This window comes from Puntigrus tetrazona, chromosome 18 (genome assembly GCF_018831695.1).
Source record: "Puntigrus tetrazona isolate hp1 chromosome 18, ASM1883169v1, whole genome shotgun sequence".
Classification (NCBI taxonomy): domain Eukaryota; kingdom Metazoa; phylum Chordata; class Actinopteri; order Cypriniformes; family Cyprinidae; genus Puntigrus; species Puntigrus tetrazona.
The window spans coordinates 21,176,886-21,200,699 of NC_056716.1; the positions used below are offsets into that span (position 1 = coordinate 21,176,886).

At 37.6% G+C, this 23,814-nt stretch overlaps 2 protein-coding genes across 5 annotated transcripts in view; one reads left to right on the forward strand and one right to left on the reverse strand.

Annotated features, from left to right (window-relative positions):
* The first annotated feature begins 31 nt into the window (after positions 1-31).
* elapor2a (endosome-lysosome associated apoptosis and autophagy regulator family member 2a) lies at positions 32-17,084 on the forward strand. Of its 2 annotated transcripts, none has more exons than XM_043264859.1 (22): positions 32-283; positions 2,768-2,888; positions 4,061-4,250; positions 4,663-4,810; positions 4,925-5,014; positions 5,686-5,791; positions 5,889-6,041; positions 6,235-6,323; positions 7,021-7,201; positions 7,322-7,450; positions 7,642-7,732; positions 7,980-8,082; positions 8,591-8,728; positions 8,807-9,070; positions 9,180-9,353; positions 9,428-9,611; positions 10,695-10,794; positions 10,955-11,056; positions 11,768-11,894; positions 13,005-13,183; positions 13,263-13,434; positions 16,637-17,084. In XM_043264859.1, exons 1-22 carry the CDS (start codon positions 116-118, stop codon positions 16,688-16,690), a joined length of 3,063 nt encoding a protein of 1,020 aa, XP_043120794.1. In that variant the 5' UTR covers positions 32-115; the 3' UTR covers positions 16,691-17,084. The 2 variants fall into 2 exon arrangements, with proteins under 2 accessions (XP_043120794.1, XP_043120791.1); XM_043264856.1 differs by having other exon boundaries at positions 37-283; positions 15,958-17,084.
* Positions 17,085-18,543: 1,459 nt separating this feature from the next.
* Positions 18,544-23,814, reverse strand: part of grm3 (glutamate receptor, metabotropic 3) — a 39,749-nt gene continuing 34,478 nt past the window's right edge. For all 3 annotated transcript variants that reach the window (XM_043265089.1, XM_043265090.1, XM_043265091.1), the window contains one exon: positions 18,544-23,710. In XM_043265089.1, the coding sequence (XP_043121024.1) occupies positions 23,634-23,710 (77 nt within the window). In that variant the 3' untranslated portion in view covers positions 18,544-23,633. The remainder of the gene's footprint in view (positions 23,711-23,814) is intronic.

The window sequence follows — 23,814 nt, forward strand, 5'->3', positions numbered from 1 at the left end:
AATAGATTTAAGACACTCGTCTCGGCCTAATTTGGGTAACTCCTTTGTGACGTAATTTCTAAGACTTCAAACCGGCTCCGTCGGATGACGTTCTGCGTTGACGTCGCTCGCCGATATGACGGGACGGTCCCGTTATTCCTCTCCGCGAGCGATGGAGCGCACGAGGAAGACCGCGGTCCTCCACCGAAGCCGTTTAGCGCCGGAACACGCGGCGTGGATGTGTTTTGTTTTCATCCTGAACGCGTCCGCGGCGTGCGCCGTTCACCTGCGCCCGTGTAAAGAGGTGAGAGACGTTTCTGCGTTCGTAATTGCGTTTCACACGCGTTCATAAATCCGTTCTCGCGCACGCTGGCTTGTTTTTCAAGCCCCCGTGGTTTTCCGTACGTTTGTTTGTACTTTTGGGATCGGTCTCTTCGCTGACGCGCGCGGCAAGACGGTGTAGGCTGCTTTACCTTAAGATAACTAAAGTAACAGGTCCTTCAGAGACTCTGCAGCGATTGAAAACCCTTAACCAATGAGAAGCAGGCTGTCTGAATCGGGCAAGTGACTGGTTTAGATGCTCAAAAGATATTATGTATGGCTTTCTTTGCTTTAACATGTAAGAATCAGACTCTTGCACTCAAATGCCGTTGGTGAACATCTAATAATGCTTTTACAAAAAAATGAGTTCTGCAAAAGGCTTCTCGAGGAGCCTTAAATAACATCTCTAGAAGCTTAGAATTGCCTAATGTGACTTCTTAATGTTCTTACAAGAAACTCTGAGTGCTTCTTTCAATGTGGGAAATGGCTTTTGAGGTTTTGATGTTTTAGTCTTACACTATTGCAGTTTGTTTGTATTTTTAGCAATTTATTTTTTAAAAGGTGTTCAGTTTAAAAGTTTGTTCTCAAACCGTTTGGGTATTTCATTACGACGTGCTTGGGTACTGTATCTTGAGCTTTTCAGACGCGTATTGATCGAGAAACCGATATGCTTTTTGTCTCAGTATATTGATTTGGTGTCTGATTTAGTGTTTGGGATGGGCATCTCATTTTTAATACGTATTTGTCATCCAGCCAGCGTTTTTTATGTGTGACGTTATGGCTGAATAAGGTTCAAGTGGAGTGCTAAGCGGAGCTTTTCACAAAGATGGTCAGCCCCGCATGCCCATCTCGAGAGCCTGGTGATATGATGCTAAGAATAGCCTCACTGAAACCGCTTTCACCGAGAGCTCAGTACCTCCTCCGGCCTTTGTGCATGGAAAAAACTGTGCCTGTTAAAATCCGCGCGTGTCCCATAAAGTAAACGACTCACTGCAGTGCTTATGTCTAAGGAACAGTATTGCAGAATTGAAACTATTTTGCTCGCTTATTCACAAAAATCGTATGGTAAATGTATACAGTACATCATCCGGTAAAGCCTGGCATATGAAATAATTGTTTTCTTTTTGTTAATAGAGAATAATGAAGGTTGTCATTTTTTTTTATTTAGAGGCAATTTGATATATATGCAATTAAAGAGATATTGCATTTAAAAACATGGAAACAAGTCGAGTTATTTATATAATTCCTTAATGTACTTAATTGCTTTTAGGGAATTACATGCATTGAGAAGTTCTCAAGACAAAATTCAATAACTGAAATATGAATCTACTAGTAATAAATGTTATTCACTGTACTAGTGGCTGCAAAGAAAGCATCGATTTTGCTAAATTATTATAAGCGAGCTGTGCGTAATTGTGTAATTCGGTGGCACATTAATACAGTGGTAATGGACTAGGCTTTTGTTTGGTAATATCTGAGACTGTTTCCTGTTTTGAGCTGTCTCTCAGTCTGCCCTCCCGTATGTTGACCCTGCAGGGCATTCTGGGTTTTATCAGCTTCCTCCTGATAGCTGCCTTTCCTTCCCAGTCACTCAATAAGCGTTTGAGGATCTGCTGGCATGTGATGTTGAAGAAATGATTAAGAGGTTTTCTGTTGCATGAATCTGTAAATCTGTTCTGTGCAGATTAATGATGGGCATCCCATGACTCATTTTAAATCTGTTTACCAAGAGTTGCTCAGATATATATATATATATATATATATATATATATATATATATATATATATATATATATATATATATATATATATATATATATATATATATATATATATATATATATATATATATATATATATATATATATATATATAAAAAAATTCCCCTCAGATTTGGTCTTTGGTCAGTTGGGAATTTATATGGCACGTGTCTGAGGAAAAAAATTAAAAAATGAATGAAAAAAGAATGAATATGTTTCAGTTTGTTGTACAAGTTGCGGAGAAGAAGCTGCAGTTTGTTTAGTTTCTTTCACAAACATGTCCAGTTTATTCCGTTTCAAAAAAGATGTTGCCCCTTCTTTCAATTCATTGTCGGAGTTTGTTCAATTTCTTCAAGGAACAAGACGTGTCTCAGATGGAGTTCCAGTTTCTTCAATCTGGTTAAGTATAACTCGGACTTGAAGCGCTGGCCCGTTGAGTGAAGGGGAGAAGGTTAAAGGTCAGTCAGTACAAAACGAAAGAAGGTTTAAAAACTCAACTAATGCTAATGTCTGAAGAGGAAAGGACTTAGGACGTGACTCATGGGTTTATTAAGGCATGTTGCAACCTGTTTTAATGCTGTCTGCGTTAAATCCACACAATACTCAAGCGTCCGTGTGCTTTTCTCTCTTACAGTCAAACTTCACACATCCGCACCCACAAAACACAAGTATCATGTTAAATTTAGACGTGTTGCTTGTTTTTGCAGGCGGACTACTACTTTCAGTACACGGAGTGTGACAGCACCGGGTCCAGATGGAGGGTGGCCATTCCTCTGAATCCAGGAGAGTGTACTGAACTACCAGAACCTGTGCAGGGCGCCGACTGCAGTAGGTTTGCACAGTGTCTTAGACAGACTTTGTTAGATGGACAGTGAGTGTTTATTTGCATGTTCATGCACGAATGTGTACACTAACGTGATTCCATGCATTTTGAATGTCAAGTGTGTGAATCTGAACAGCATATCTGTCGCACCTTATCAGCACTGAGGAATTTCCTCTTGGACAGAATATGTGTCCCTTGGCCCATGTATTTTATTTGTATTCGTGCATAATGTGAACAGAGGTTTGTAATTTGAAAAATGACAATCATTATTTTATCAAGTTTTATTGTGCACATTATTAATATCTTCATGAAAATTAATCGAATTAAACATTCTCTGCCCCTGAATTTTTTTTTTGATTTATTCAGACATAACCAAGACCACAGAGGTGGGAAAAAATGTAACCAAATAAAAAATGGTTTATGATTTTGTGAGACCCCTGAGCATAAAATAGCATAACGCAGGTCCCACTCATTACTTGCATTTCTTGCTAATTATTAATTTCATTATTTAAAAAATGTGTTGCATCGTGAAAATGAAAAGCTTGGAATTCTGTCAATGTTGGCTGTAATATGTATATGTTAATATGTACTACCTCATGATATTAGTTTTTTGTTTTTTTATAGAAGAATGTAATAATTTTTTTTATTTTAGTGCTTAATCATGATTAATTGCATCAAAAAAAAATTAAATATGTGTGCTGTGTATATTTATTGTGTATATATTTAGTTAAAATACTTACATTTATATATAATCTATTTAATATACGACTATGACATCTCTTAAATATAAACACTCGTGTGTGTATCCCTTTATCATTTATAATATATATATGTATGTATGTATGTATGTATGTAAACAAAAACTTTAATTTTGGATGCACTTATTTGTTTGACAGCACAAAATTAAAAACAAACTTTATTTGTTTAAAATATTGATTAAATACTCAAAGGTATAGTGTTTTAAAAAACAAACCAAAAAATATTTATTAATTCATTAATTAACCAAAAAAGCTAAATAGGAAACATTCAGTGGACTGCATGTAATGGCTTAACCGATTTAAAATCAATAATAATAATTTTGCTTCACTCGACCCATCTAGTATTTGCATTAGTGATTGATCTGGTCAGTATGTTTTTCTCTTTGGCATAAAATGTATTGTACATTTTGTCACCTCAGCATTCTCGTGCAAAGCGGGGGAGTTTCTGGAGATGTCTGCTCAGGAGTGCACTCAGTGTGCGGCTGGCACTTACTCGCTGGGCAGCGGCCTGCGTTTGGATGAGTGGGACGACATCCCTCCTGGATTCAGCAGCCTGGCGACCAGCCCTGATAACACACGCAGCGGACAGAATGTGTCCACCTGCAGCAGGTCAGTTCCTCCGGAGCAGTCAATCACGTATAAAAGATTGACCACAGAACACCACGTGAATTTAAAATGATGGATTGTGTGTTCTGGTTGGTCGTCCAACACTAAACGCTAAAAAGACAACACGCATATGAGATACGGTTTTACTTGCAGCCTTGTTTTCAATCCAAGTTCTCATTCGTTTGTTCGCATCAACGTATTTGTAATAAAACACTGTATTTTGCCCCTTCCTTTTACTTATTTAATATTAAAAATCCAGATTAAAGCATACACAGACTTATTTATGCAGACTCGCTCATTTCACGGACATGAAACAAAAGTATTAAACCAATCGTTTATTTTTATCCTGTTATATAACTTGAGAATGTAGTCACCGCAGTGTGTGTGTGTGTGTTGTGTATTTGTGTGTGTTTAGCGCAAAGTGGGTCGCTCAGGGCACGTATCTGGAGTCTAGCAGAGATGAGTGTACTGTGTCTCTGATCTACACTGTACACTTGAAGAAGCCGGGGTCAGCGTCCTTTGAGTACCAGTATGTGGATAACAGCATCTTCTTTGAGTTCTTTGTAAGTTTGGATCCCATTTTGGCTGTTTGTGTGCAGGATATTTTAAGACATCAAAAGCAGCCATTCTGTATTGTGCAAATCTTTTTTTTTTTTTTTTTTTTTTTTTTTTGACAGATTCAGAACGACCAGTGTCAAGAGATGGACCAGGATTCAAATAAAAAATGGATCAAATTAACGACTCACGGAGAGTGGGGAACACACAGTGTAAGTTAAAGAACGCTACATATTACTTATACTGCTACTATTGTTTTATTTGCATATACACTTTGCATATAAACTACCATTTGAAAGTTTAGCGATTTAATTTTTTAAAAATTGCAATATTATCTGTATTTTATTATATTTTAAATTGTAATCTATTACTGTAAAGCAAATCTAAATTACAACCTTTACTCCAGTTTTCAGTGTCACGCGAACCTTCAGAAATCATTCAATACGTTGATTTATAGTTCAAGAAACATTTCTTATGTTATCAGTATTAAAAACAGTTAAAAGCATTTCCCAGGATTCTTTAATGAATAGAAACAATGAATTTATTTGAAAATATATTTTTGGCGTAAGTCTTTGTCACTTTCGATGTAATGCATCCCTGGCAAATAAAGGTGATAATTAGGAATAGGTCACGCGAACATCTCGGATTTCATTAAAAATATCTTAATTTGGGTCCTGAAGATGAATGAAGGTCCTATGTGCTTGAAATCATATGAGGGAGAGTAATTAATGTTTCGGCCTAAAAACTTCAGGTTAAAAAAGTACTGTACATACAGTAGTTATTTTCTTTTTGCAATTGTTTCTTAATTCTCAAAAACATTTAATGCACAAGTAAGTCATCCTAAGAGTGAGGTGTATATACACTGTCTTCTTCAAATGAACAGGTGAATCTGAATTCTGGCACTAATATTCTGTATTGGAGAACCACTAGAGTCACACTCGGCTCTAAAGCAGTCAAGCCTGTGCTCCTGAAGAACATACGAATTGAAGGTGAGGACGTGCTGTGAGTGTGTTCTCCATTTTAATCTGGAAAAAAAAGCCGCTCCCCCTCTTTGAAAGATCATATGACACATGTTCTCTCCTTCAGGTGTGGCGTATACATCGGAGTGTTTTCCATGTAAGCCTGGGACGTTCAGTCGCACCCCAGGCTCGTCCTCCTGTGAGCCCTGTCCACGGGACACGTACTCCGGCCGAGGGGCCAGCTCCTGCACACCTTGTAACACAAAAACACACTACGCCTGTAAGTGCATGTGTGTGTGTGTGTGTGTGTGTGTGTATTGAAAGGCATACATCACCAAAAACATCATTTACTCACCATCACCTCATTTTGCTTTAGCTCATTTTTTAGCCTTTTTGAATAGTTTTGCTTTTGTTAGGATTGTCCTCCAGTTCCAAACTATTCACGTCTATATTTTTTTTTGCATCTTTAATAGCAGAAGGCTCTGCCATGTGCAAAAGTAGACCTCCATGCTCAGAAAAAGACTACATCCAGACGTACACCACCTGTGATAAAGATGGAAAGGTAAAATATATATTAACTATTATCACTGTATTTTAGATGAAATAAATAGCATTTTTATGCTTTAACACATGACCCTGTGACCCTGGACTACAAAACCAATCATAAATCAAAATTGAAAAATAAGCCATCCATTGATGTATGGTTTGTTAGGATTGGACAATATTTAGTTGAGATACAACTATTTCAATATCTGGAATCTGAGGGTGCACAAAAACATCTAAATATTGAGAAAATCACCTTTAAAATTGTCCAAATGAAGTTCTTAGCAATTAATATTACTAATAAAAAAATAAGTTTTAATATAATCACAGTAGGAAATTTATAGAATATCTTCATGAAACATGATCTTTACTTAATGTCCTAATGATTTTTGCCATAAAAGAAAAATGTATCATTTTGACATATACCATAGTGTTGGCTGTTGGTACAAATATAAGTGACTGGTTTTGTGGTTCAGGGTGAAATATGTCTTTTTATTTTTTAATTTTTAAAGCATGAGTTTTATTTTTATGTACACACTTTCATACACACACACAAACACAAGCTTTAAAAAATACCAAATCCTTCCACTGGCTTTATAAAACTAATACATAATAGTTATGAGTTATAATATGAGTAATGGAGTAAAATAGAAATATTTTGTATTTGTCCATTTAAAATATAAAAGTACATAAATGCTGCTGTCTCTGTCATACAGACTCAGGTCATATATAAGTGGGTAGAACCTCAGATTTGTTTGGCATCTGCTGCTGGCGCAGTAACACTGCCCCCTTCCGGTCAGCGCCAGCCTTGTCCGCCCTGTAATCCTGGTTTCTATAACAACGACACTGCCACCTGTTCTCCCTGTCCACCCGGGACGTACTCCGATGGGGTCAAAGGTGAGAAACCATCCTGACATCTTAATAAGGACGTATGAATTACGATTATTTCAAAAGCACGAGCATCATTTCAAACAAACAGCCAAAAGATATTAAACGTGGATTGTGTGGCGTCTGTAGCATGCCGGCCCTGTCCAGCTGGCACAGAGCCTGTCCTCGGCTATGAGTACAAGTGGTGGAACATGCTGCCTGCCAACGTGAAGACATCCTGCTTCAACGTGGCCAACAACAATTGTGATGGATTGAATGGTGAGAGATTACACGAGTATGGCGCGGTATTATATTACGGCATATGGCTGTAATGCTTGTTTTTACTGCTAGGGGGCGCAGTTGCGTCGCTGATGAATTTAAATGGAATTTTCTACGTTTTTGTGTGTGTGTGTGTGTGTGTACATTGCGTGCATAACACCTTCATATCTTGAACATTTTGTGTGCTTTAGGTTGGGCGGTGGCGGGTGATCACGTACAATCAGGAGCAGGTCGATCAGATAACGATTATCTCATATTAACTCTCACTGTGCCTGGATTCAAGTGAGTCTTCAAGCACTTGTCCACCTCCACACAACTACACTGTTCAAGTGCCACCCACTGCAAATTACGTTCATTAAAGCTCATTAAGGTCTTGTTTGATTAGCATGGGTAAAATGCAGCGCATGAGCGTTTCTGCTGCGTGAGTGGGTATTACAAGAACAATGTCCTTTGGTGCTCGGTGTGTGTGTGTGAAGTGTTTGTCCTTGCGTAACGCATGCTGTCTGTTTAAAAATGAGTCTCGTATCAGGTTGCCTGTGTCAGTTCGAGGAGCATCCGGCGGTGAGTACGGCCGGATCACTTTTGAGTTTGAAACCAGCTGCTCGGCTGACTGTGAGTTCTACTTCATGACGGTGAGCGTTGCTTGCAATTCTATTATTTTTATTTATTTATTTTTCAAATGAAACACTTTTATCTGATTTTAAATGTGCACTTGAAATATTTAATGTTTACTTTTTAATTGTTAAATGTTTTATGAACACTTTAAAACATTAACCCTTTCTGTCTACAGAAATATGTAAAATATAAAATATATATATATATATATATATATATATATATATATATATATATATATATATATATATTTTTTTTTTTTTTTAAATTTATTTATTTTAAGTTTTACACCTTATTACAGTCACTTAAATTTAGGGTTGGGTTTTGGTTGATTTATTGCAATTTTTCTGTAAGGGTAGAATATGTTTAAAATCATGCACATACACATGAGATGAACATTCACAGCATTTTCAATTTTTTTTTTTTTTTTTTTTTAAAGTGTTCTTTTTAAAGACATTGTCCACCCCATTGTTCATAACCCTTAATTTTATTTTAAAGTGCCATTGATTTTGTTTGTTGGTTCAGGATGTAAACAAAAGGAGCACAAATGTCATTGAATCGTGGGAGGGGAGTAAAAGCAAACAGAGTTACACACACATCATGGCTGAAGACTCTCCTGTTGCGTTCACCTGGGCTTTTCAACGCACCAGTCAGGCTAGTGACGTCAGTACAAATACATGCACACTCACACAGATAGAAATGAATGACAAAGTCGTAATGGTCTTTCCCGCTGTCCGTCAGGTGCGTCGGTATGTAAACGACCTGGTGAAGATTTACTCTGTGACTGTCACTAATGCCATGGACGGGGTGGCATCAGCGTGTCGGCCGTGTGCCCTGCAGTCTCAGCAGGCCGGCTCCTCCTGTGTGCCCTGTCCGGCTGGACACTACATTGATAAAGACACCAACCGGTGCCAGGAGTGCCCTCCTAACACCATCCTGTCAGGGCATCGCATCTACGGCAAAGAAGCGTGCCAGCCGTGTGGGCCAGGCAGCAAAAGCAACAAGGTATTTCAGCTGTTTCTGTTTAAATAAATCTGAATTACTGAAAAGTGCTTCAGGAGCAATGATAACTAATATGTGTGCGACTGTTCTTTCCTGAATGTTTCAATCATAGGAGCACAGCGTGTGTTTTAGTGACTGTTTGTTCACATACACTGACCAGAATCGGACACTTCGGTATGACTTCAGTGCTCTGAACTCCGCTGGCTCTATCATGAACGGGCCCAGCTTCACTGCAAAAGGCACAAAGTATTACCACCTCTTCAATATCAGCCTGTGTGGAGCTGAGGTACAACACCAACACTTGAAATAAGAAGAAATGACATCAAAATAATGTTATTTTTTTCCTTCGTCTTTTGTCAGGGTCACAAGGCTGCGGTCTGCAGAGATAATGTCACAAACCTGCCCAATGAGGACGCTGAAGGCGGTCAGCTGGGCAGTTCAGTGGAGGCTTTTCTCTGTCAATCAACAATTATTCCATCTGATGGGCGGGGCTTAAGAACAGCTCTTTCCTCTCAGTCTATTAGCCTGGCTGACACTTTTCAGGGTAAGATCATTTCAGAATTAAAAAAACTGAAAATTTATTCTGACTTCTCGATAGTGTAGCGTTTGTGATGTGCGTGTCCATATTTCGTTCATTTGAATTGCTTACTAATAAGGCTGCTAAAATTAATATTGTAAGTTATGACGTTAATTAAATGTTTAACAGACTTTCCATTATCTGTAAATAATGGAGGAAAGCATCCTTAACAGCTTATTTAATTCTAAATTAAATCCCGTTGGGACTTCTAACTGAAGTAAAGTCATTTGCAGTTTAATCATTAAAGCTCAGTAAGTATGAAATATCACCTATGAGTAAACATTGCCAGGGTTGCTGTTGTTAATGAGAAGACCACTTGGGGACTGTGGCAACTATAAAACATGTTCATGAAGTGTTTTTAAAATTATTATTATTATTATTTTTATTTTTTTACTATCTGAACTTATTATATATGAGTATATATTGAATGGAATATTATGCTATATATGTGTGTATATTTAGAATATATTTTTAGAATTTTATATATATATATATATATATATATATATTTTTTTATATTCCATATACATTTGATGCTTATGTCTGTATGTTATATCAGAACTTATTAATTATTATTAAAATAAAATATCATATAATGTTTCTTTTTATAATAATGAATAAAAAAAACATGCATCAGTTAATTTCCAATTTTTTAATTAAGCATTATCGGGACCTAGTTGAAACAACAAAATCCAAAATTTTCATGTGAATATTGTATGTCGTTTGTACAAAGGTGAACTCATGTTTTCCTAAAAAGATAATAATATTCTGACATTTTATAATATTTACTGGTCAGAGTTGTTATATCAGACAAGTTCCAGCCATTAAAAATGTGCTGTAGTTTTCTGTTGCTTTAATTCTAAACAGCGCCTGTCATCTGTGTTCTCGGGTCTAAAACTCAGCATATATAAAACGGGCTTCTTGTTTAGTGATAAATACTATTAATTACTTGGATCCACGGGTGGTCCTGCTTACTAAGCACTTCCTGCTTTGCTGCCTGTCACCCCCATGTGTCCTCTAAGACAGGTTGTTTGTGTGTTTATGCCACAGGAGCCACAGTAGAGAAAACTCAACTTAACGGAATAACCACCAGACCAGAACTATTTCCATCTGCATCCGAGAGAATCCCAGATGTCCACTTCTTCTATCGGTACTGGCGTTTACATCATCAAACCTAAAGTGCCTCTTAAATTTCCTCTCATATATGGTTATCTGGGGTTTTAGTTGTAGGGCTTTTTAATAAAGTGTGATGTTTGTTCTTTTCCCTCTATCATCCATTATGTGTTTAATGGTGTCTTTTATTTGTAAAGATCTTCGCAGGTCACAACCTCGTGTCCGAGAGGCAGGAATGCAGTGGTTTCACTGCGCTGTAACCCAGAGAAAACAATGAGAGGAGACATATCTGTGCCCAGGTACACACACACACACACACACACACACACACACACACACACACACATAAACAAGCGCACCGAGGTTAATGCAGTCTAAATTTGGTACAGGGCATCTCCCATCATGCCGTATCAAATCACCTCACAGCAGGGCCACTGCCTTGATGTATTTGTTTTATTTTACCAAATGTGTAGTCATTTATTTTGGTTGCATTTATATTACGTGAATTTAATTATTGGAGATCTTTTCATCATGGCTTAACACATCTGAATAAATTAACTTGATTCAAGTGCTATATATATATATATATATATATATATATATATATATATATATATATATATATATATATATATATATATATATATATATAGAAGTCAAGTTGAATTATTCAGATGTGTTAAGCCATGATGAAGAGTGGGATTTGACTCGTTTAGGCTGTATAGAGTCGAGTCGTTATTTTCAGAGACAAAAACTTTATTTATCATGCACTTTCAGATTTACAACTTTTAGGTCATCTACTTTTCAATACTGTACACACTGCATAAAGGGCAATATTGGAATAGGGGCACTTTAAAAAATGTTTCATATGATTTTGCTTTCGTATCCTTTCTCGTTGCATTTGCGGAGAGATTGCTAGAACCTACGGCCAAAAAAAAACCAAGCAGCGACACAACTAGTGTAAAGGTAGTTCACTTCGGTTAAGTTTGACTTCCTCCGTCTTGTGTCAGCGAGTGTCCTGCAGGGACCTGCGACGGCTGTACGTTCCACTTCCTGTGGGAGAGCTCTAGTTCCTGCCCGCGCTGCACCGCTGTCGACTACCACGCCATTGAAGGAGCCTGTAAGGCAGGAGTGCAGGTACTCCGTCATCAGTTCCGTTGATGAACGGCTGTGTATATATTATTGACTGAGAAATTTGTTATAATGATTGTGTATCAAGCGCAGTTAAAATTGGCTAACTGCAAGTTAACACGTCCTTGAAATCGCATAATAGTCTGGTCCTCGCTGATGTAAGTGATAAAATCAGTCTACTAAAGAAAAGCGTCTGTTGTGACTTGCGTGTATTCTACTGAATTTATCATCAGAAGTTTAGTGTTTTTTCATGTGGTGACACGTATGCGGAATATTCCTCGCGTTAAGCCGCCAAAACAAAAATGATGAAGAAAAGCACAGTGGGTGTTCACGTGTTTGTGACAGGTGCAGCTTGAAAGATGATGATGATGACTGGCTTAAATAAGATGCTTGAGTGACACAAATAAGTTTCTCTTATTGTAACAACTATAAAAGGGAAAAACTTAGTACACTTGCTGTTCTGGTGTTAATACCTTTTTATTTTATTGTTATAATTTTTTTAAATTAATACTTTTATTCAGCAAGGGTGCATTAAATCAAAAGTGGCAGTAAAGACATTTACAAAAGATTCCCATTTCAAATCAATTTTGTGCTGTACAACCAGCACAACTTGTTTTATCATTAAAAATATTATTAGAAAATACAGCTTTGCATCACAAAAATAAACAGAATTTTAAAATAGATTTATATGTATTTGTATTTCTTTTTTATTTAATTTTATTAAGCTTAAAATTTAGCTAAACATCCTTGCATATAAAATTAGTTTTTTAACTGATAAACACTTTTTAATGATAACGAGATGTACTTTTATATGTGGAATCTGACAGAAAATACTGTCAATGAAATATGGGTATAAATGGAATGGATAACAATAAAAGAGAATAAATATGTAATACTCAAGTATGCCAGCAACAATATGAATATAATGTGGAGTAATAATGTAAGAATCATAAAGAATAACTTGTATATAATATACTATAAATGAATACGAAAAATAAGACCAATGTAACAACATTGGAAGTTTGCATTCACCAAACCACCGAACATATCGTAGCTAAATAATTACATTTGCATCCAGACAAAAAACAATGTAATGATGCAAATTTTGATTCTAAGGACACAGTGTTTGTGTGGACTGAACCTCGGCTGTGTACTGGAGGGCTGACTCTCCCGCTCACGAGAACGTCCTCATGTGAGGCGATTGATTTCTGGCTGAAGGTGGGCGCTGGGCTTGGAGCGTTCTCTGCTGCTCTGCTCGTCTCTCTGACCTGCTACTTCTGGAAGAAGAACAAAAAGTATGATTCTTGTTTTTGGAGATATACCACCTTCTTTCTTCGTTTGTGCTAATAATTCTCTGTATTCGCGTTCTGATAGGCTGGAGTATAAGTATTCCAAACTCGTGATGTCGGCCAATAAAGAGTGCGAGTTACCTGTGGCAGACAGCTGCGCCATAATGGAAGGAGAAGGAGAGGAGAATGAGGAGGAAGAAGTGGTTTATGCCAACAGGTCTTCTCTTCTGGCTAAGCTAAAGGCTATTGCTACTAAGGTTAGCTACACGACAACAGATTTCGATGTTTTCCTTTAAAGCTTAAATGATGCCGTAGCCAAAAGAGTGAGCAAATATGATTAGTAATCTCTTCCAACATTCTACTGTCACTCTTTGCTATTTTTGTGCATTAAAGAGGCATAAAGCCCAGAAAAACAAGACAATAAGCTGATTTAGGACATTAGACATTAACACCACTGAACTTCATTGCTATGCTACTTTTTTAAATGTTGCACCAAACGGAACAGCAAGAATAACTCTTCATTTACATTTACATTTGCACATTCAGCCAATGCTTTTATCCAAAGTGCTTCAAGTAAGAGGAACAAAAGCAATTAGTCAAGGAGCCAACAAGAGTTGTAATATTAAAATATATTTACTTGACAACTAAATGCTAGAGAAAAGTAGAAATGCAAAGATTTTTTATATATATATATATATATATATATATATATATATATATATATATATATATATATATATATATATATATATATATATATATATATATATATATATATATATATATATATATATATATATTACATTTTAAAATATATTAAAATAGATTTTAAGATGTAATAATATTTAGTATAAATAGAATCTTTTATTTTATCTTTTTATTTTATTATTTATTTATTTATTTTGGACAAAAACTGCAGCTTTTTAAAAAAACTTTCTTCTTTTTAAAAAAATATTTAAAATATCTTAATTATTCAAGTTTTTTGACCACAGCAGGGTATTTTTAGTGACCTCTAATGGACATTCACGGAAGTGTTTCTAAAAATATGCTTCAATTTCTTAATGATTTTCACATCCACACCCTGCAGTTTCTTCACAGCATTTCTGCTGAAGTGACCTCAGTTCAACCCTCCCTGTACTCTTTTCCCTGCCTCGCTTTTTCTTTGTTTTTCCCTCCTTCACCCTGCGCTAGCAGCCACTGCAGTCGGAAAGTGAGCTGCGAGTGTGTGTGAGGGTGGGTGTGTATATGCCTTGATGTTTAACTCAGGGCAGCTGAAGGAGCCGCTGAGGGACTTCTAGAAACATCTGTAAGATTAAAGACTGTTGAGCTGCATTGGCATATGCGGCGTGTCACACTGTGTTCACGGCCAATTAGAAGAGAGTTTGAGAGGGAGAGAGTTGTATTCAAGCGTCACTCTTCAGAACTTCCATTGTCGCTTAAAAACTCAAGCGTTCAGTCCTGAAAAATGCCGTACGACCCCCCTCGGGAACGTGCTCCGATTTCCTGCGCTATATGGAGTCAGTTTTTGTCCTGTAATTATCGAGGAAGTTAATTAGGAGAATAATCTGTCCAAAACGAGAGGAATTAATCAATCATGTTCCTGGTGACTGGTTCGCCTTAGATAAACCCTGATGAACGGGGAAAATATGTTTTAGCTGGTCTCCCATCCTGGTTTTAGGTGGGTTTGGGCAATTTTCAACAGGCAAACCTGCTAAAAACACCAGCTGGGTCAGGCCGGGAGACCTGGACTGGTTTTTAACCCTCTGGGATCCAGCGTAAAACCCAAATAATCCCTCACTTTTGCTAAACATGGGTTAAAACCTACACATAAAAATGTGCAAAAACAGCTGACAAAAATCACATATTAAAATAATTCTGAAACAAATTTATCTAAGTAAGTATTTGACATACAATATTTTAAAAACAGTGGAATGTGTGAAAAAAAAAATTATACTTTTTCAGCTGTTATCTGAGAGGTATAAACATATTAATAAAATATAGAATTTTATTTAATGCAAATTATTACAATTATTTATTACATTTGTATTATGCATATTAAACCACTGTTATATGAGTATTAATAGCAATATTCTTACTGGTTTAAATATTTTAATAGTTTTTCATCTGCGTTTGTGTATTAGCGTTATAAATTTAATATCGTGTTGACTCGCACCACGCAAGATAGCACTAATTGTGAGGAATTAGGCAAGAAATCATATTGAGCTAATAAGCTTTTAAGAAATAAACGACACACAAACAGTGCAATTAAAAGTTTTATTTTTGCGTGCAACATGTACGTTTTTAGTCAGCGTTTCTCTCAGCTCAAGGGATCTGCCATCTTGAATGGATTTTTCGGCGCGCTTGCCAAAAAGAGTTTTTAAGATGCAGGATATTATTGTTGGCTACCTTTTTTGAACAGGCTTTGCGTAGGGAGCGTGCCGGTGATGCATTAAAACACTGTCCATGTAGGAAACTAGGTTTCATAACCGAACTTATGTGCGACTAACAGCGTTCCAGAAATCCGTGTCATACAGAGGCAGTTGCGGGTCATTTGTCTTTCTGTTTAACAGACCTAGCTGTTTGATTTGCACGCTGGTTGTCCTGGTAACGCGCGGTGTCCGCGGACAGTCCTTGGCCTTCGCGGGGCAGGCTTTTCAAAGGGAGGCGACCTTGACGAAGAGGCCGATTCCGCACTCTGTTTGTGTACATTTGTCGCGCCCGCGTTCAGCGATTTGTTCCCGCTTCGCCCTGCGTTTTCAAAACCGTGTTCCTGTTTCTAGGGCAACAAGACGAGCGGAGAAGCTGTCCAACTGCAATTCTCCAATACAGAAAAGTCTGTGTGGGGATAGAAGAGGGATGCGGAAAAGAAAGGGATGAATGGAAGTCCCATATCACACGTAGTGGCCTTAAGAAAACAAGGGTACGGGTGCCCGAGGAAGGAAGATTGGTTAAACAAACGAGCCTGCGACGCCTCAGGAACCCGGATGGACTTGTTTTTACGAATATTCCTGTCGAGATTTGTCACTATGCAGTTGTGTATGTGTATCGTAAATGCGTGAAAATTCCCTCCCTCTCCAGTGCCTGGGCTTCTCTAGAAGCTTTTTGGAGCGACAGGCGCGACTTTACACGAGTCCTAGCTTGTCAGAGCGAATGTAGCCAAGGGTCACACAAATACACTCAGACGTTAAGCTTTACTGACAGACGCTTCCAATCCCGGCTAAACAGCACTGGAAAGCCATGTAAAGTGTTGTGTTCGAGTGCAGCCAAAATAGACTGTTTTTCTTTCTTTCTTTTTTTTTTTTTAGTTAAGTAACCTATTTGACTGTGACGGTGACATTCCAAATGAAATACGACATGAATAAAGTCTATGAATAAAGAGATTACAGCAAAGCAGGAGTCATTTCTGTACAGCTATTTTTATGATTTTTCGACATACCTCTGTGTTAATCTGGCTTACAGTATCAAGACAAACACGGGAGATTTCAGGAGAAAAGGATTCCTTCAGAACTGTGACTGCAGACTGAGGTGATGAAACATTTGCAGTCTAATTAAGGAACTTAATGAACTGCCGGTGGGCTTTTTGTTCATAAAATTTTAAGAGCCATCGACATGAAATCTGGGGAAATGATCTGCAGAGACCCGTATTGATTCTGGATTGAGGTGTAAACCTGTGGTTTACTGTGCCGTTGGGATGTAGTTGTTTTGTTCGGTCCACTACTACTCTGAAGTGTTAGATATACTGTAGGCAATATTATTCACATGAGTAATTCAGTGATTTTTCTCATTCTGTGTGTGTGTGTGTGTGTGTGTTTGTGAAATTAACTTGTAACTGTGTTCAACTGATGTCAGTTCTTGATAAAATTTGTTTTGATATTGTGTATAATAAATTATCGTTTGCACTCTCAAATGTGTCGAATTGAACCAATATGCATGGATAATTCATGTAAACTGTTTTTGCCATCTGTCTGATGTTTTGAGATGTTTTCATAATCTTTAAATGTTTTTATGCACTATTATACATATTTATAATGTTTTTAACATATATAAAATGTATATGTAAACATTTAAATATTTGTATTTAGATTGAATTATTATTATTGCTGAAAATGTAAAATTCTTTTTATATATAGATATATTATTTTTATTTAGATATATTTTTATTTTAAAGCAACATTTTTTTATATAATTCAGGTATTTCCATCTAACATTAATTTATTTCAGATTAATTTTTACAAAATATTGAATATTTTATAATGTTATGCTGTTCTTAAAAGAATTATGCTTATTTCATTGCTTGATAATCTGCAGCAGCCACAACAACAAACCATAAAAGTAGTCCTTTATTTCTTTGATCGAAATATACAGACGACTTTAGAAGACAGATTAATATTTACCGCATCATCTTTGTACTGTGCAAAAATGATCTTTGTACCTCACCTTGTGCTACGCTATTTGTTTTTGTTTTGCTCAATATAAAGGTTCTTTTTGTAACGGCGCAGGTTTAAATCAACGTGACTGTGAGTAGATGATCACAGAGTTGTCATATTTGGGTGAACTATGGCTTTAAATCTGCAGCGGTGTAGCAAAAGCCTTGTACGTTTAGCTGTCCTCATTAGTTCTCTCACTCGTTCTGAATGTCACAGCTCACTATCTTTTATTCCGACTCTCACTCATTCCTGTGCCTCCTCGTCTCTCGGGGCTTCAGAAATATTGTGGTTGTTGTAGGTGGAGGAGGTCGTGTCTAACCTGGAAAAGTGCAGCGGTTCTGATATCTCCCAGAAAAAGCCTCGACTCGGTGCCACAGCCATTAGAATTCCACCGAGTGCGAAGAAAGTGTGATGTGCACAATTCACCAAAAAACTCCCTCACTATCTCTATCCCTCAGCCATCACTTTAACTCTCCCATTCATGCCGTTCTCTCTCGCTTTCTCTCACCTGTCCTCTCTCTCTCTCCTCAGACGAACTCGTGTGGCTGATAAAAGGAAGAGTTTTCAAAGGCTTCAGCACTTCAGCACTTCCGATGTATTATTCTGGCCAGAAAATCCCTGGCAAAAATTGCATTCCATTTTCCTCGCTCATAATCTCTGCTGCTTCGTCCTCTTTAGAAAGCCAGAAGCCAGCTGATTGGATGTCAGCAGAATAATTTAGTGGAAGAGAGAACACCCGGAGAAGTTTTTTTTTTTTTTTTTTTTTTTAATTTTTATTTCAGCGGGGAACCTGACTCGTCTTTGTGAGACATCTGAATCCATCATGGTCCCAATGACAGAAAGGTTGAGCGTTGAGAAGGTACGTCAATGTCAATGTTTGTGTATGATATAACGATCACCGTTACCCCACAACCTCCACACGAGGAATAAAACAGACAATTCATCATTTAGTTTGTTTATTATGATGTCATAATGTCCTTTTTTTATTGCACACTGCACCATGGGTACTGTTCTATTGCTTTGTGTTCAAACCGAAAAGTTCAGTGTCTTCCCGAAAGTACACGTCCCAAACATTTCACCTCCTTTACAGATCTAAAGGAGGGTATTTAGTCTATTTAAGCCTTACATACAAATTTGAAATCATCCCAAATTGTTCTTGGTACATCCAACGAACATGCCATTCAGAAAAACAGACAGAGAAAGTGTGTCCAGTCACACATTCAAAATTTAGGGTTCGACAACTGTACTGTATTTACTAACAGATGTGACACTAAATTATCCTGTACATACAACAGAAAACAAAGTAATCTTTTTTTAAAACTTGCAGGCCAGCACAGAATCAGTTTAATAGATTTTTTAACAATACTGGAACCTAAGTATTTATGACCTATATTTAAGTATTTTAGTTATAATCTCAGCTGCGTTTAACAGATTTTTCTCCGTTCAGGAAAAAGATAGGCCTGGTCTTGGGTCATGTCTTTAACCATAAGTGATGGTTAACCACAATAAACATCAATAATTTGTATTTTTTTTATTTAATTTGATTAATTTAAAGCCTTTGGCAACTCCTTCTGCCTTTACTGTAGGTATAGAGTTCTTGTTTTTCTCAATTACTTTGTCTGCCAAGACGCTTAGTAGTTCACCCAAAAATGAAAATTTGCTGACAATCTCCTTACCCTCAGGCCATTTAAGATGTAGATGACTTTGTTTCTTAATTAGAACAAATGTAGCATTGCGTCACTTCATTACCAGTGGATAGCCTGCATTCAATGGGTGCCATCGGTTTGAACGAGTTTTTAAACGGGTGATAAAAACATCACAATAAGCCGCAAGATTCCAGTCCATCAATTAAAGCCTTAAAAAGCAAAAGGCTGTGTGTTTGTAAGAAAAAAACAAACAAAAAAACATCATGTCTGAAATTAAAAAATACCACAATGATTGGTTTGTTGCATGTTTGCAAGAAACCTTCCACAAGATGTTAACTGATGGACTGAAGTGGCATGGATTAAGTGTCATGTTTTTATCAGACTCATCCATTTACTGCAGAGCATTCATCGTTGAGCATATAACGTAATGCTACATTTCTCCAAATCTGTCTCTATGAAGGTGGCCTGAGAAATGATTTTAAAATAAGTAAAATTAGCTAATTTTCTTTTTTGGGTGAACCGTTCCTTTAACAGGATTTATATCTCGCTCTCTGCCTACACAGTACACACTCCTCGGTTTACCGTCTGTAGTTCTGCTCACACATCAACCAAACTTGATGTTGAATTCGGAGGGGGAAACCTGTAAGTGTGAAGCAGCCACTAAGGTTATACGATACGGACACTTTCAAAGCCGAGCTGTGTATGAACCTAACCGTATTTAGCACTCCAAATAGGGCTGACATCCGTGTTCTGTTGTGGTGTGGAGATTTATGTCAAACACGAACAGATCTCTGAAAGTTTGCCTTAAACTTTCCCACGCAGTGACGCGTTTAGACACAGCCCGCTGCTTTTGCAGTAAGACCCTCGATCCCCACTCTGAAATGAAATTGCTGCAGTGGGTGAGGGAGGCTCGCTCTCCATTTGTGTCTCTGTGCAGACTGCAGTCTCGGCTCGGCTCCTAAACCGTTTCTAAGCCACTCAGACGAAACCGCCACATTTGACTTTTTCTTCTCTCAAAAACATTCTTAAAGAGGCTAAGGCTGGAACGAGGACCCCTAGCAACTTAACGTGCAGAAAGAGGATGTGTGCAGATTTTGGGGAGGGTGTTGTACTGTAAGCCTCACCACAAAAGCACTGAGTTGCTGAGTATGGGGCAGTGAAATACATTACATAAACCATACTGTTTATCTCTCCACACTCGCTGACAAGTATTTTTTGTAGTTCCTTCATTGGTAATTTATACCAAGAGCAAAATTTCTATTTATTGATCTTGTCTGTGCAAAAGTGACCACCACAGTACTGGATTCCAGCGTCCTATGCATTTGTGAAGCTATTGTGGGCGTTTTTTAGAATGTTACTGTGCTGTTAGGGTGTGGTTGGTTACCAGGGTGTTGCCATGGAGCTGCAAATATGTTTTGGGTGGTATTTAGAATGTTACTGTGCTGTTGTTAGGGTGTGGTTGGTTACCAGGGTGTTGCCATGGAGCTGCAAAGATGTTTTGGGTGGTATTTAGAATGTTACTGTGCTGTTGTTAGGGTGTGGTTGGTTACCAGGGTGTTGCCATGGAGTTGCAAAGATGTTTTGGGTGGTATTTAGAATGTTACTGTGCTGTTGTTTGGGTGTGGTTGGTTTCCAGGGTTGCTATGGAGTTTGGAAGAAGTGATGTTTAGAATCTTACTGTGCTGCTTCTAGGATGTGGTTGGTTTCCAGGGTGTTGCTATGCAGTTGCTAAAGTGTTTTTTTAGTATGTTTCTATGTTGGTTTTTCAGAGCATTTTATGCACTGGCTAAAGTGCTCTGAGTGTTTTCTTTTGTGTTACTGTGTAGTTACTTGGATGTTTTGGATGGTTGCCAGGGTGTAGCTATGCAGTTCCTAAGGCAGTGTGAAACTCAGTTCCTGCAGGGCTTTCAACCCTAATTAAACACACCTGATTCAGCTAATAATTCCTTCAGGCTTATTTGAACAGTAACAGAAAACTACATGGTATTTTTATTGGAGCAGGGTTGCAGCCCTTCAAGAACTGAGTTTGACTCCTCTGTCCTAAGGTGTTTCTAAGTATTAGTCAGCATGTTTTTAAGGTGTTTCCACAGTGTTGCTATGCAGTTGCTCAGATTTTTTAAGTGGGTTTTAGCAAGTTGGTACTGTGGATGTTCAAATAGTTTTTTAAATATTGCTGTGCAGGGGGTACTGAGTTTTGAATTAGGCTACCTATTGATATTTACTTAAGGTTAGGGGTTTGTTGGAATTATTGTATTGTCCTATTTATTCTAGTTATCCTATTGCTCACCAGTAGTAATCAAAAAGGGAAAAAAACTGAGGAAGTGTATAGTTTATGTGGGCTCAGCTGCATACTGATTTTACATATTTGTGTAGTTGCACTACATCTCGTGTTCCTGTGAGTAAGTTTGTCCCCATTGGAAGACTAAATCTGTCATTTATTGGTTACGATTTTCTGTCATCTGATTTTCTCATTCGTGCTGTGTATGCTCATATCCTGGTACTGTTAACTGACACACAAATGATTTGCTTTGCTGCCATGCTGTTGAATTATGAATGTTTAGAGCTTAGCATTTCTAGGTTACTATAACATGTTTGTTTACTATGTCTCTTCATGACGAGCCAAGAATGGATGATCCTACAATGACATGATACAGTTTGACACTTGCATTAGGTAGCGTGATATTGTACAGAATCCCTTGGGGCCATGTGATGGCCGCAAGCTAAAAACAAGCAAACTTTTAACATTTTAGCTCTCCTCAATCTTCAGCTTGTCAAAGAACCCGAGCATCCCACTCTCTTTCAAACGAACCAACAGAAAAACATAGAAATGTATAAAACTTTTGAAATGTAAAAAAAGACGTCTGTAAAAAATGGCCTGGTCCCCTTCCGCCCAAAGGCTCTGAGGAACCTCTCATATTAAAACTATAGGACAAATGATAAGGCACAACAAGCCGATATCGAACAACAGAATACATTTTACATTCACTGCATCACAAAGCATTTCACACATCAGAAACGCAACTGATTATCACCAGTTTTCCACTGAAATGGCACCGGTGCCAGTGTTGGGGTAGACAGAAATATTAAGCAGCACAACTGTTTGTAACACTGAGAATAAGAATTGTTCCTCAAGCAGCAAATCAGCATATTAAAATGATTTATGAATTATCAAGTGACACTGAAGACTGGAGTAATGATGATAAAAATTCAGCTTTGCTAGTTAATAAAAAATCACATTTTAAAATCTATTAATATAGAAAACAGTTATTTTAAATTGTAATAATGTTTCACAATGTTACTGTATTTTTTTATTAAATGCAGCCTTTGTGAGCAGAAGATGATAGAAATATATTTTTCACATTACTTCCTATTTCCAATTATGTTGGAACTTGTAATATTACAATATTTTTACAATTATGTAAATTTTATGTTTAAAAAGGGTATTTGGTGACAATACCGTTGCCCCCTGACAATACTGCTTCATGCTCTGTCCCAAACAGCCTTTCTTATTTTCTTCTGGTGAATCACCATTTATCCAGTCGACAAGTGTGGGGACGGCACCATGATGGTGGAAAAGAGGTATATGTCAACTTTGTGAAGTACCTCACGTGCTCATCTTCCAGAGTTTCCGTTCCCGGAGGCTTCTCGTCACAGGCAATGTAAACATATATAACGTTTTGTAGCACTGCGCATCTGTGCTGCAACATAAACATGCATCACAGCCAATCCAAACGCAACGCTTATGAGATGCAGTTAATGTAATATGCTTCCAGATGTCATGACAGTGTACTAAAATGGTGTTGTAACCTCTGGCATCAAGCCACTGCCTGTGATAAGACGACGTGAAGTTTGAGGCGCGAGAGCTCACTCGATGGTTTTCCTGCTCTGGACCTCATGACCAGCGTAGACTCTAATACTGTCGACTTGTGCTGTTAAAACCATCGGTTAAAGATTCTGTACAAAATGTACAACATAGAAATACACACGTTTTAGGTTATTACAATGAGGCCTACAAAAGAAAACGACCACAAATTCCAGTGTCCAGTATTGCAGGCGGAGCCGTTTCTGTCAGTCTCTACTTTGGCCCAATCAAAAACTGGTTTGAGTTTTACATCATCACATCATGGCCGTTTACAACATACATAATAAAGCTATCAAAACAAAAGTTTTCAAAATCTCTCTATAAAGGATTTTTTTGTTCTTTTGTTTCTCTACAACAATGTAAGTTAATATTTACAACAAGCCCTAAAAATAATTTAATAATCATTGTATTCATACACACTTTCTACACACTGTAGGCAGACCTAGTTCTTGGGCGGAGCACAATGTGTGCTGATTGGCTAACAGTCGCTAAGGAGCAGGAGTCTGGAGGAAGGGGCGAGGTCACAGAGAGGAAGTGGTGGAGTCGACGATCTCTCTGCCGTTGCACACCGTCGGAACGTAGTGGGCGCTGACGGATGCTTAAGAGAGAGAGCAAAAGGAGAATTAGAGGAATGAAACGGACTCGGGTATGGGAATGTAAAAGAGGTGAGGCCTAAGAAGTCGTTTTTACATATTCGAAAGG

Bases quoted from the DNA above. Each gene is read 5' to 3' on its own strand.
- elapor2a (XM_043264856.1), top strand. From the start codon at position 116: ATGACGGGACGGTCCCGTTATTCCTCTCCGCGAGCGATGGAGCGCACG. The intron at 284-2,767 runs GTGAGAGACGTT...TTGTTTTTGCAG, and splicing joins ACCTGCGCCCGTGTAAAGAG to GCGGACTACTACTTTCAGTA. The intron at 5,015-5,685 runs GTAAGTTAAAGA...TCAAATGAACAG, and splicing joins GAGAGTGGGGAACACACAGT to GTGAATCTGAATTCTGGCAC.